Source organism: Cydia pomonella, chromosome 2 (assembly GCF_033807575.1).
Source record: "Cydia pomonella isolate Wapato2018A chromosome 2, ilCydPomo1, whole genome shotgun sequence".
Classification (NCBI taxonomy): Eukaryota; Metazoa; Arthropoda; class Insecta; order Lepidoptera; family Tortricidae; genus Cydia; species Cydia pomonella.
The window spans coordinates 15,709,492-15,724,314 of NC_084704.1; the positions used below are offsets into that span (position 1 = coordinate 15,709,492).

General features: G+C 38.8%; 2 protein-coding genes across 2 annotated transcripts in view; one reads left to right on the forward strand and one right to left on the reverse strand.

Annotated features, from left to right (window-relative positions):
- Window positions 1–7,029: 7,029 nt before the first annotated feature.
- On the reverse strand, window positions 7,030–8,079 carry LOC133534503 (diphthamide biosynthesis protein 3). Its single transcript, XM_061873662.1, has 3 exons — window positions 7,866–8,079; window positions 7,667–7,741; window positions 7,030–7,253 (listed from the first exon to the last, which is right to left on the reverse strand). The coding sequence occupies exons 1-3, from the start codon at window positions 7,971–7,973 to the stop codon at window positions 7,185–7,187; spliced, it is 252 nt and encodes an 83-aa protein (XP_061729646.1). The 5' UTR covers window positions 7,974–8,079; the 3' UTR covers window positions 7,030–7,184.
- Window positions 8,080–8,336: 257 nt separating this feature from the next.
- Window positions 8,337–14,823, forward strand: part of LOC133534487 (EH domain-containing protein 1) — a 37,062-nt gene continuing 30,575 nt past the window's right edge. The window contains exon 1 of the mRNA XM_061873641.1: window positions 8,337–9,680. Coding sequence (XP_061729625.1) covers window positions 8,456–9,680 — 1,225 coding nt within the window. The 5' untranslated portion in view covers window positions 8,337–8,455. The remainder of the gene's footprint in view (window positions 9,681–14,823) is intronic.

Below are 14,823 nucleotides of genomic sequence, written 5' to 3' on the forward strand. Positions count from 1 at the left end.
GATTCGTTTAATTACATTTCCAATATTTTTATATAATAGTGTTAAAAAATCATTAGTGTTAACAGACAATTGTAATTGTTCAGCTCAAGCTTGTCCTTCCTTCACATTTTTTAAGGTGAGCTTTTCAGTCCAATAGAGGGTTTACAAACTTATATGTGTGTTTAAAAATATTATCAAGATTGTCATATCCAAAGATAACATTGTCTAGCATCTCTATATCCGTGATATTGTATTCTTAATAAGTTAGTTGAGAGTTGTTAGCTGGAGCAGGCCTTATTATTAGTGTTAATGTCCTTTGCCAACAACCATACTCATCTCATTGGGTGGATTATTGCAGGGCCCGGACAACCCTTTCCGCGATAAAAGCCTTTCAATGGGCGTCCCATAAATATGGCTAACACATTGAAAGACTGTCCAGTTTGAACTGCAAGCCCATTTATTTGACTAGCCCTTACCGAAAAACTTAGCAAAAAATAAAGCTAGCCCTTTGCAATTGCTTACTGCTATCCTATATGCCTTGCAATCCCTTAATAAGGGTTACCCTTATCATTAAGCGCTTTTTATAAAGCTTTCCCTTTAGTAATGTCGTAGTTGAGCGTTGCGTGAAAGAGGCAGAATTAGTATATATCTACGCTAGTGTATGAAAAGGAAAGAAAATACGTTCCTAGGGAAGGGTTTTTTAAATAATTTTGTTCGCTTACCATCTACTATATACTAGTACGACTACAATTACTAGTATAGTAGCCGTTGCCGTGCATCGTATTAGCTGAGTGATGAGTCCGATTGCACTTGCGAAACTAGGCGACTTTTTAAACTTAATTGTACCTACTGGCTGACAAGTGTGAACTGATTAAAATAAAACAAGGTCTACAAGTCATATATATTTAATTAAATATGACTTTTCTCTAAAGTTTAACAGAATAGTACACAAGTAAGTCCGACTCACGCTTGACTGCATATTTCTAATAGGTAGTAGCAACGGCGTAAACAACAATAATAACAATTAGGGTCACTTCTGTCCGAGTAAGAAAACTCGGAAACGGTTTAAAAGATACCGGTTAAAACCGGTTTATTTCGGTTTTACTCCGAAATTTCAGAAGAACGCGAACATTTTAAGAACTTTATTGTAACCTTAATAAACCGTTTTATTGGGGGAGCGATGAGACGGCCGTGTGCCGCATAGGGCATATCATTCTCTCGTTTCGTGCCGATTTGGTGTCCGAGCCCGAATTAAGTTAATAACATTACTAGTATATACAAGTGGTTATTTTTTAAAAGTATGTTTACGAAAAAATTAAAATTTGATAAACTAAACCATATAACTTAAATAAAAAAACAAGTAAAAACTCATTTCCCTCCTACCTAAAATAGCTTGGCATTGAGTAGGTTATTAAAAAAACTACTATTTGTGAATAAGTGCATTTTTATAAAGAAGTGCATAATTTATATTATATTAGAACACAGCAAGCTCAGTTACAGTAAAATTATCCTAGAGAGAACGCAGATTTTAATTTTATCACATGAACAACTTCATTTTCCGTCTGAAAAATTGTGACTTATACCAAGTCTAAACGCACAATTGTTTAAGAATAGGTATTTTCTTTTTCACCGCCTTAGATCCTCAGCACACGGAGCGTAAGCTTCGCGTAAACGTATCGTAAAAACGTTACGAGTACGAGACGCGTAAGCGTAATCGTTTAATAAGTGGATTCTAGCTGAAATCATGGTGTCGCTGGCGTCAGATGTCTTCGGCGGATGTATCAACGATCTTACTTTCTCGTCAGATGAAGAAGATTTTTTATTGTTTGATAAGGCTGAAGTTTTGTTTTTTGCGCCCATATTACGCTACGTCTGTCGTAATGACGACAGAAAAGACTTGTTTGAAGTTGTTCGCGCTCGCAGCGCTCTCGTTCTACGCGCGTATTACGATACGCTTACGCGTTTCTTACGCTTACGCTTCGTATGCTGAGAGCCTAAGTATCTGTAAACCCCAATGAAGAAGGTTTCGCGCTCATGGTTTAAGTACGGCAAAATAAATTTTTCTTCATCGGAAATCCACTATGTCACGGTTAAGTACTCATAGGTACATGGTCATAAGAGGGCCATTGCCAGGGCTAAATACGATTTCGTCGACAGAATTGGTGAGAAACTAGCGAGCTACCCCACTGGGAGTCGCGCGTTCTGGTCGCTTGCCAAAGCTGCTGAGGGAAATTTTTGTCAGTCGTCCTTACCACTACTGCGAAAAGCTGATGATCATCTGGCCCACAGTGCAAAGGAGAAAGCCAATCTTCTTGGTTTGCTACTATTTTTGGCTCAAACTCGACCCTAACCGACGACGGTTGCGCCGTGCCGCCCACCATCCCACGGTGCGTATATTCCATGCCAGAGAGCTCATTCACGCAGAGGGATATTCGGCGGGAGTTGCTATCTCCGACGCTCATAAGTCGAGCGGGCCAGACGGCATACCAGCGATTGTGCTTAAGCAATGTGCTCCTGAGTTGTGTCCCGTGATGGCGCGCCTTTTCACACTCTCTAGCAAGAAATGGCATGTTCCATCTTCGTGGAAGACGGCCCTTGTGCACCCTGTGCTTAGAAAGGGCGACAGATCGGACCCATCGAGTTACAGGCCTATCGCTATTACCTTTCTTCTCTCAAAGGTCATGGTGCGTATAATTAACGCAAAGCTGCTGAGATACCTAGAAGAACACGACCTGATCAGCGACCGCCAGTATGGTTTCCGTCACGGTCGCTCGACTGGTGATCTTCTATTGTATCTCACACACCGCTGGGCTTCGGCCATTGAGAGTCAAGGTGAGGCATTGGCAGTTAGCCTAGATATAGCGAAGCCGTTCGATAGGGTCTGGCGTAGGGGTCTCCTATCGAAGTTACCATCTTATGGACTGCTGCAGGGACTATGCAAATGGATCGCTAGCTTTTTTTTCCGGCAGACGCATACGAGCCGTAGTAGACGGAAGCTGCTCCGATAGCATGGACATTAACGCTGGCGTTCCGCAAGGTTCTGTGCTATCCCCAACGCTGTTTTTGCTGCACATCAATGACATATGTTGTCTAACGACGACATTCATTGCTATGCAATGCAGACGACAGTACTGGGGATGCCTATTACACAGGCCGTGCCAACATCCCTCGTTCTGTGGTGCTGGAGAGTCGTGAAAAGCTTGTGTCGGACATTGAAAGCACTCTATCCAGTTTCGGTGTGGGGTTGGGACAATCTAGTCCGATTTAACCCCACCAAGACACAAGTTTGCGCGTTTACCGCTAAGAAAACCCCATTTACTGTGGTCCCACAGTTCCAAGGCTCAGTCCTTACCATGTCAGGGAGTATTGGGATCCTCGGTGTGGACATTTCCAGTGATGTCCAATTCCGTAGCCACCTGGAAGGAAAGGCTGCGCTGGCATCCAAAAAACTCGGTGTGCTCAATAAAGCGAGACGATACTTTACAACTGCTGCTATATAAATTGCAGTCCCCATATGGAGTATTGCTGTCACCTTTGGGCAGGAGTACCTGCATGCTAGCTTGGACCATTCGACTCAGTCCAAAGGCGCGCTGTACGTACGAATCGTCGACGATCCCAAACTCAGAGGCGGTACTGAACCTTTAAGTCTAAGGAGAGACTTTGCCTCCTTGTGTGTGTTCTACCAATGGCCGCTTTCTATCACCGCAACGCTCGCTCGCAGGGTGTTCATCCTCACACCCTAGAACCTAATTGGTCGCGTACTGTGCGGTTTAAGAGGAATTTCCTGCCGCGAACGCTTCGGCTGTGAAATGAGCTTCCTGCTGAGGTTTTCCCGAGGGGCTACAGTATGGGGTTCTTCAAAAAGGAGTGTACAGGTTTTTAAAGGGCCGGCAACGCGCATCTAATACCGCTGGTGTTGCATGCGTTCATAGGCTACAGTGACTGCTTACCATCAGGCGGGCTGCATGCTTGTTTGCCACCGTCGTGGTATTAAAAAAAAGGTAGTAATATAGTGATATGATACTATCTAATGCAAATAAATCACATGTAGTATATATTGGGTAGGTATATCTTTATTCGTTTCACTTGATTGCCTTCTAGCTAGATAGATGATGGAAAAAAAATCTTTGAAACTTCATTCCATTCCAAACCGTTTCTGCCCATTCCTTCCAATATTTTCAGTTTGAAAGAAAAGATAAATATCTTATTAGAAAATGGGTTTGTATGTAAAATAATAATGATAGATAGATTCATAGGTAGTTTAGATCTTAATGGCAAATATTGGACACAAATATATTTTATATTTGAGAGAATAATTGAATAAAGCTTAAATAATAAACGAAAAGTCAGCTACCACTGCCAAAGCCACTAGGTCAAAGGCTGAATTTCAGTGAAGCAATTCTCGGACAAAAATCAACGCCCAAGTATCGTAAAAATCGAGGCCGAAGACCCGGAGCTTCTGATCTGATAGAGCTTGGTCGAACGGATCCCCACTGTTTTTGTTACACGTCCTATTTACAAACGTCGATATACTCCCTTGTTTGTGTCTTGGTTTAATTCAAGTAGTTTATGGTTCCATATTTTAAAATATCATCCCTTTAATTTCTATCCAATAAAGTTCATTTACATATAATCTAATTTCATTCCCTTTCATACATGATTTATTACCTTCCCTCGGTTTTACATTTCCGCCTATGCCTTCATTACATTCCTTACATGTTCCTTAAAAGTAATAGTAGTACTAGTATATTTCATTACACAGTTCAAGAGCTAGCACCTCTGGAGTTGCAGGCGTCCATAGGCTACGTGGCTGCTTAACATTAGGAGGACCGTTTGTGTGTTTGTCGCTGCCATAGTATTAAAAAAACAATACATATATAATGAATAAACACATATTTATAAGCACATAATGAATAAATACATAAATATCAAAATAAACACAAATAACTTTAGAGGACAAAAAACGTTCTACGAAAAAAACAATAAATCGGTACGAAACTAGAGATCGGCCCGTAAACAATGACACCGCGCATGGAATAAACTGGATTTTATTGTTCTTAACCGGTTAATCTGACAATAACTTTATGAAAATGTTCTCTAAATAACCGGTTTAAAAATAACGGTTATTCGAACCAAACTGAAATTTTAAGGTTTCGCGCCAAGTACATGATAATGGTTTGTAAATTTAACCGGTTTCGGAGCCTTGCGAGTAAGTATATTATTTGCAACGGGAGCTAATGATAACATTGGCACGTGTCTAAGACTGAAGAAAATAGCGCCGTGACGATGCGCTCGATCCTCGCAAAGCAACAGACAATCACAACTCTTTGCCATTGAAAATTGAACCGTATTTAATCTACAACGGCTTCAATCATTCGGAAGCGCGCGAACATCAAAGAACACCGCCGCCAACAACGATCGCTTACTATTGGATTTAAAGTAATGTATGCTTTATGAACAAGGTAGATGATTTAAATTAGCACGCTTATATGCTGAAAGGGAAGCCCTTTATAAGGCTAACCCTTATAAGCGATATGCAAGGTATTGGTGAGCGGATGATAAGGGTTTTGTAAGGGTATTAGGATACCGATACCTCAAAAGGGTTAGCTTTAATATAAGGGCTCTAAAAGCAAAATGAAAGGGTTTCGCCGGGCAAAGGGTATGGTGAGTTAAGCCTTATGCAAAACCCTTACAAAACCCCTTATAAGGGATAGCGGGCCGGTCCCTGGATTATTGGCAATGGAGTACACATATATGATATTGTGATCTGTGAGCAGAACTGACAATACAAGTGTGTGTAGCTTGAATACCTAATTATGAAAGTATTTTGAATAGCTAGTCAACCTTTGTTTTATGACCTTTATATAAATTTACTTATTTATTACCTTATTTTAGAGATTTTTTTTTAATATTTAAGTAAAATGCATTTATTATTTATGGAGTGTAAAATAGACCTATTGAATAATAAATACTTATTTTGTTATTTCATAAACCTACAAATTACGAATATGAAAAGCACTGCAAGTTTGCATTGTTGCTTGTATCTATATATTGTTATCTTGTACAATACAGTCTGCATCAAAACAACAGTGACAGTCTTATATTTTGGAAAGGATGTGTTCCAATATATTTTTATGGTAACAAGGGTGTTTTACAATATTATAGGCATGATGACAGTAATTGAAAATCACTAAAATATGGTATTTTCTTAGTGAAATTTTAATCATAGAATTCGAAAAATGCTTATATTTTCTTATTAGGTAAGAGATAATTATTTATTTTGATAAAATTAAACTGGAAAATACGGATGCCCGCCATGATATGTTAAACACCAATCAGAGTGCATGACGTCACACTTGTGTAAACAAATACCCATAACGGCCATTACCCAAATAAAGTGATTCTTTGCGCTTTTATTTTACGTCGTTCGGTTACGATACAAGTTGGTTTATATCAAATAAATATTAATCATAAGTCTAGAAATAAATACTCACATCAAAATGATCTTACAAAAATAAAAATTAGTACTGGGTGATATTGATGGTGCATTTCACCTAGGGAGTTTAAGCCATTTGTCACTAATTGTTTTCTGTTGTGGGACAAACACAAACAACTTATCAGGCTTACCAGGTGCTTTAATTGTTGTGTCACCACACTGAGGGACACGCAAGACTTGTAAACTTTTGAATTCATGTTTATTCAATGAGCAATCGAGCATCTAGGTAGCAAACGTCAAAGGTCTGCGTTCTGTTTTTATAAACGTGACGTCACTCGGGATGCCATGACACTGACAAGCGTTTTAGCGCCAATTTTAAATTTAAAAACTAAAATGCATTTTTTTCCTACTTAACTATCATTTTCTCTAAAAAAATCTCATTCATTGTACATAATTAATGTTTCTAAACATTATAGCACAGTTTTTCAAAATGTGTCATCATGCCTATTCACCACATTAGCCATCACTAGCTATTTGATGCTTACTGTATTATTACGTTTTTTTAGATAGTCATCATCAATTCATCATGGGGATTCCAGTAAGCCCAAACATAATTCATTCTTTAAAGCAAATTTATTTAAAATATTTTTTATTAAGAGTATCACATAAAATCACTGAACCACTCTCCATCAAGAAGTGCTTCTTGAAGCCTCAAACTTAGGGACAGTGTAGAATTTCATTCTCAACACAATATGGCTATTCAATCAGGTTAAGCCTTCACTGCTTCCTTGTCTCCATCGGCTTTGAGTAGTTCCTCTCCCTCTGCTTTGAATTTCTCCTGCAGACAAATGTATAAATATTACAGTTGGTAATGTGGCTAGTTATTTTTAAAGCGGTCTCAGTCCACATGGTTGGGTTTGTTTTTCAGATGTATACAATACATATATAAATTCTAACAATAAATTGAATTATGATAACAAATAGTAGAAAATAGAAACCATAAACTAAATGAATAGGAAACTATTCATTGAGTTTATGGTTTCTTCGTGTAACCTCGTACTGGTGGCGATACAAGCACGCCTGATGAAAAAATCTAAGCAGTTAAAAGGTTAATAATTTGCAGTGAGCAATTGCCATTTATTAACCATATTTAAAATGATTCATTCAGAATACTTAATAATATTTGTTTACACACCTCTTTTTTACTGCGTGATATATTATACTTCAATGGTCAATAAAATTCTTACTTACCAAATCGTATATAACTTTGACAACAAGAGAACAGCTGGGACATGTTGCTACTTCTTCTCCCGCCATTAATTCCTCCTGGAAAACAAAACCACTGAAAGTTTTAGATAAATACCAATTGCGAATGTATAAATAAACAGGAAAATATATTCAGCTTATTTTAGACGATGTGCATTTATTCCAATTAGATTCTAGTTCTAACCTTACTGATTTGGAATCTGTCTCCACATGGACAAGGATAATAATACATATCATCGTCCTCGTCATACTCAAAGTCTTCGATTTCTATTTCGTCGTGAAATATCGTCATGGTTTATCTAATAATTGTCGAAACAATCGTAAATTGTTAATATTACAACAACACCACACATTGCCTTTGCTAATCGCCTTTTTCCAGCTGTCACTGTCACCGATCACGTATTCGGAGTTTACGATGTCAAGTTCGTATTATTCGAGTTTTGGTTAAACTGCTTTGAGGTATTAAAGTATTCTATACGTAGGGAGTTCTTCTAAATAATGAAATTATTGTTTTCTTTTGTATTATTTGATACAATAATAGTTATTTCCATAACAAGAAACGGATAATTTTCTTCTATTCATAACTAGAAATGTTACTTAATTTGGCAACTACCATGACTTGGCAACATCGATAAAGTCACGTCACACACGTCATTCGTTTCATTTTAGTGCAAGAGGATGATCGTGGTGGTCTCTTTGGAGTATCGCCGTAAAATAGTGCAGTGAGTGAATTGTGATTAAGTGTTTCACCTCAGCTGAACTGAAAGTTCCACCATGTTTAGCTGGTTAAAGAAGGAAGGTGAAAAAACGGAGAGCATCGACAATGTTGTCGAGGGACTCAAAAAAATCTACAAACAGAAGTTGCTGCCACTTGAGCAGCATTACCAGTTCCATGACTTTCACTCGCCACAACTAGAGGAGCCCGACTTCGATGCAAAGCCCATGATACTGCTAGTGGGACAATACTCGACCGGCAAGACGACATTCATAAAGTACCTGCTGGAGCGAGAGTTCCCTGGCATTCGCATTGGGCCCGAGCCCACCACAGACCGCTTCATCGCCGTCATGTACGATGAGAAAGAAGGCGTGATCCCCGGCAATGCGCTCGTCGTCGACCCGAAGAAACAGTTCCGACCCCTCAGCAAGTTCGGAAACGCCTTCCTTAACCGCTTCCAGTGTTCGACGGTAGCGTCACCGGTGTTGCGCGGCATCTCCATTGTGGATACTCCTGGTATCCTGTCAGGCGAGAAACAGCGTGTGGACCGAGGATACGATTTCACTGGCGTGTTGGAGTGGTTTGCAGAACGTGTAGATCGCATCATCCTCTTGTTTGACGCACATAAACTGGACATCTCTGATGAGTTCCGGCGCAGCATAGAAGCGCTGCGCGGTCACGACGATAAAATTCGCATTGTGTTGAACAAAGCCGATATGATTGACCACCAGCAGCTAATGCGCGTGTACGGCGCGCTCATGTGGTCTCTTGGGAAGGTGCTACAAACGCCAGAGGTGGCGCGAGTCTACATCGGCTCCTTCTGGGACCAGCCTCTGCGCTATGACGTTAACCGCCGCCTCTTCGAAGACGAGGAACAGGACCTCTTTAGAGACATGCAATCCCTCCCCAGAAATGCTGCATTACGAAAACTTAATGATTTAATCAAAAGGGCGCGCCTCGCGAAAGTGCATGCATACATAGTCAGTGAGCTAAGGAAAGAAATGCCTTCAATGTTTGGTAAAGATGGCAAAAAGAAGGAACTCATCAAAAATTTGGGACAAGTGTATGACAGGATCCAGCGTGAGCAGCAAATCTCACCGGGCGACTTCCCAGATATTAAGAAGATGCAGGAGACTCTAGCCAATCATGACTTCACAAAGTTCCACCCTCTCAAGCCCAAGCTACTTGAAGTTGTTGATCATATGCTGGCCACTGACATTGCCCGCCTTATGGATATGATTCCACAAGAAGATATCAATGTGGTCTCCGAGCCACTCATCAAAGGTCAGTATATTTATATCTTGATTTATTTTTAATGTACAAGAATGTTGTTTTTTTTCGGTTTCCTTTATAAGAGGTTGGTAAACGTAGGAAAATAATTACTAGATACAGTCAGAGGAGACTTCAGATCCTACTGAATATATTTATATGATTTGGATTGTATTTGAGTTAAGGATGCCAGTTTGAAGGTACATTTATATATCTTAATAATGTTTTTTTGTTATCATTTTGCTCATAATTGTTTGTACAATGTAGTGGTGAGACACATGGGAAAATAATAACAATTTCATTTCAATGTCAAAATGTAAGCATGAATTGGCCTGGATATATTGTGTAGTGTGTGTGTATTATTTCCTGCTACAAAACTTCCAAGAAAAATTGGAGAGATGGGTCAAAATTGCACTCCTGTGTGTAGTTAAATTGTTGACAGGTTATGACTCCTATTTAGCCATCAGAGGGATAGGCAGGACACTTGAAATACCTGTTGTATTTCATTTTCAGCATACATTTCTGTTTTGATAATTAACTACTCCATGTAATGCTTTTTAGAATTCTCAACTGCATGCACCATGTTAGCAGGTTTTATGTGGACCAATTACAAGCTTGTCATTTTCAAATTAAGCATTGGGAAAGTAAAATTTTAGTATACCTTTACTAACATGCACTTATAAGTCTTAAATCGCTGTAACTTGCTTCCAACTGCATAGTGAATCCCATTAGCAACTCTTGGGATCAAACTGGCTACAAATTTTTGATATTTGAACCATTACAATTTAACTACTTAACACCATTGAGCAAAGCATATATTTAACAATAGATAACATATGTAATTTCTGATGTTTCCATCCAAGGAGTGGCACTTATCGTCACGTTCTCAAGGCTACGTGCGCGAGTGTGCATATCTATATCATTCTTACACACGGCGATACAGACTACGGTGAAGTGATGGCGTAAGCACATAGATGGCTGTTATCTCAGATATTGACCTGAATTTGCTATCTGATAAGGATATTAAGTTTTAGGTTAAAATAATACTATTAGTGTTGTTTGCCTAAGCATACACTAATTCCCGTACCTAAAAGGTAAAAGGTAAAGTAAGGTATTCTTGCAACAATGCCAAAGTTACCATTATTCGCTGGTCATTTTTATGACCTTACCTGAATTGACCGAAAGGGTGCTAACCCAACAGGGAGGCATAGTAACAACTATGCCTCCCTGTCGTTCATTGTGCGTGTTTGTCAGAGGGCTTATGTGTAGTATTTTCATTTCTGCATACATCACTTTCGTTTGCCCCATTAATGGCAAGGTGCATAGTCAACAGGTACTTATTAAAATACCTACATAATTTACATTACTAGATAAAATCCCTGAGAGATTTATAATTTAACGTAGCCAGCAAGGCTCAGTTGGTCGCTCTTTATCATTTGCAGCGGTGGCAGCATGGTGCCATTTTTATCACTTATAACTATGCCCGTCACTTTCGCGCTTACATACTTGTTAGAACATGACAGGCATGGTGACAAATGATAAAGAACCGACCATCTTAGCCCTACAGATTGCTTCGAAAAAGAGGTCGTTACACTCGTAACTGAGAATCCAATGCAGCCTTCATATACGAAAAGTGAGTTAGTGAATGCTACGAATTCGTTTCTGACCGCATTGCCGGAAGCCCACTGCGGCGCACGGCTAAGCGGCGACACGGTGGAATCTAAATGTAAACATTTGTCCATACACAACAACCAGTCCGACCCGCAGCGTTCATCTGCAAACCAGTCATTTTGAACAGCTGTTTATAGTTTCACGCGGGCTTGCTGCTAGAGAATAGGTACCATAATATTGGATAAGTAGAGTAACTAGCGGCAAGCGGGGAAAGTGGCGACCCAAGTGCGCCCACGTAGACACGTCCTGATTATGATTGCATCGGATTAACTTACAACAGACCTAACTTATCTAAATATTTATTATTTTTTATAGTCTACTGCGAGCTAACTCTAGTATAACTTGATCTTTAATATCATAATAACCGTGCGTAATCTACGATCGCATCTATGCCAGTTAATTGGAGGCGATGTGTTCTTTAAGCGTTGTAAATGCAACAGCCTGATTCACAGCCGGTTAACCACCGATAGAGCGGCCCAATAATTAAAGTATTGCCGCTTACCGATGTTGTGACACTACTTGCACGCGATGCATTCTACTTCACCACTCGACTTGTTATGAGTCGATCGTGTCGTTGTCGTGTCCTTGCAAAGCGGGCCAGTGCACCCGTGAGAGAATGTAGTATTACAGTAGTATAGTATTACTCTTATAATTTAAATTAAAACGCGTGATTTCCATTAGAAAATATAAAGAAGTAAGCATTTATAAATTATGATGACATTATTAATTATTTAAGACTTATGAAAACTTTTACCAACGAATAAAAAATGAATAACCCAAGCCATTGGTTTAACTCGTTAGGTAGGCATTTTATTGCTGATCCATTAAAATGGGTCAACAATACCTTGTAAAGTGGGTATGCATTTTTGCAGCGTAAACCTAGTAAATATTAGTACATACACGTCGTAGTACCTAATTCAACAAAAAGTAACGTGCACAAATTGTTCGACAATACGAATATTTACAAGTACCTGTACCTACCATTCGTAACCGCCAACTCGTTGAATTAAACAGTCTTATCGACAAACTGTAGGCACGTCAAAATGTCGGTCAGCTTTTGGTCGTAATTTCAACGCGTCCTCTGTAGGTGTGTGTTGTGTACGTAATTAACCGTTGGTACCATAACTTTATTTACTTTTCCGTGTATTTGTCTCTATTCTTATATTTTGTATTCAACTAGTTAAATTATAAAGACAATATTTTCTATTAGTACTAAATCCAACACTACAGATTCTCGTGCGAGACTTGACTCATAGTAAAATGGAGCTTCGGACAATCTAATTTCTTGTTAGCTTTCTAAGATGGTATTCATCATCTGCATAATATATGTTTCATGCTTTGGCGGTCATGTGCTCGCCAACTAAATTCTATAGTTGTAATAGAAGCGATAGTATAAGTACGTGCTTGGTCCTTCCTAAAAAACCGATAGCTATCCTTTTTAAGGGCAAACTGAATCTTATTACGATGGATTCGTAACACGTAAGTGTATTGAAATTTTCATTGCCACAAACCTGCATGCGATAAAAAGTAGATAGGTATAGAAATAACTTTGAAACATCGATTCCCAATCGCATAACGAAGGTAACGGATACACACACTCAACAATAAAACATTGCACAATATAACAGTGCTACCGACTTAGTCATCATATCATAAATGGATCTGAAAGGCACTAAGTGCTTCAGCAGTTGATTTCCTAATTGGGCGGAACTTTCTACCGCTGGCCATTCATTAGCAGGCAAACCGTGTTGCCTCGCGTGTGGCTTTCCTCAAAATCTCGCCTACCAGAGCCTGGAAATCCTAGCTGCTTTCCGGAGCCATTGCTGGATATCACTTTCTAGATACACAATCTTATACCTTTAAACGAGCAATTCTTGTATATATATATATATATATATATATATTTCTGTGATCTCGGAAACGGCTCTAACGATTTCGCTGAAATTTGGTATATGGGGGTTTTTGGGGGTATACAATCTATCTAGATTAGTCTTATGTTTGGAAAAACGCGTGTTTTCGAGTTTTCATGCTTTTTTCTTTAGACGCAGAATATGGTCGCTAATTTCGAGTTGCCGGCCACTGTCCATCTGGTCCAGCAGGTTAAGACGCGGACTGCTAAACGAGTGTTACGGGTTCGAATCTCGCCCGGTGAACTAACTTTTGTTTTTTTTTTTTTTATATATGTTCAAGTTTATACGAGTATATAATTTTTAAATTTTTATTGTTTTAGACAAGTTTAATTTAGTAAAAAAATTACTCATGTAATATGAGAAATTGACAATAGATGGCGTTACTCTGTGACAAGTGCTGTAAGGTTAAAATCGATTGTAAATAATAATAATTGTCAGTTCACATTTTACTTTTTAAGTTTATGTAGATTATCACCTATACACCACCATATTACAAAAAGCCCGGTCGCCCAGGTACTGTTAGTTGAAACATGAAATCAAGGCCTTATAATTAACACATGAAAATTAAATTACCGCTCACAAACAAATTAGGAAACTAAAAGTGCATGATCGCCATGACATTAGAAACTATAGCAGTTTAGAGTTTCCCTTGTTATCTGTGCCCATAATTATAATAATTATTAACAGATTTCCCTTAAAGTAATTAGCTTATTATCGCTCGTTGGTTTCATCAACACTTAATGGTTTGTTCCCACCTAATGTCTTCGTTAACATGTTGCATTATATGAATTATATCCCCGCTTTATTTGTCGCGCCGTCCTTTTCGTGCCAAATGCATCGCCTCATAATTTCGTACAAATTAACGGTATTTTGTCTCGCTAAATGTGTTTGTCGCGTGGTGCATGTCAGAATTCGACCTCCTTTTGTTCTCAGTGCCCCCTCAACTTGCTTGGCTCTCGTTGCGCTACGTAATTAACGTTTCCAACTATTCTAGTCATCTTTTTGAAATTAGTAGTTTTGAAAAGGTTCATTGACTTGAAAAGGTTCTTGGCCTTTCGTTTCGGCAATTGTGCACGCTTTGGCGACCTGTAACTAGACATGTTTCCTGGCCGTACTTCCACATTCCAAAAGAAATACAGTATGGTAACTAACATTTTTAGCTAAGCTGTGGTATGTTAAACCCGAGAATCTGATTTCCTGTTCAAGATAAAGATAGCAGTGGCCTACTGTTCTGGTGCTCTAATTGTTTCATTTGTCTTCTATCAATGACCTGATGAGACTTGAATATTTACATTACGAATTAATAAATCCTACGTAAAGCATAATCTGTAGATTACGTAATACGTACGTAGTAATAGCAAATATCGCATCGATGTATGATAATCTCCGGGTTCTATGTATCGCAGAATTACCTCTATCACAGTCTTAGTTCTGTCATTATACTCTATACCTTTCTTCGTTTCATCTAGCAAAACGTTTCTGATCGTTTTTAATGCAGAAATATGTATTATTAGCACTAAAATACCCAGGACCCAATCAAGCGATCACTGCGCCATGCTGATATTGCTGATCCTTCA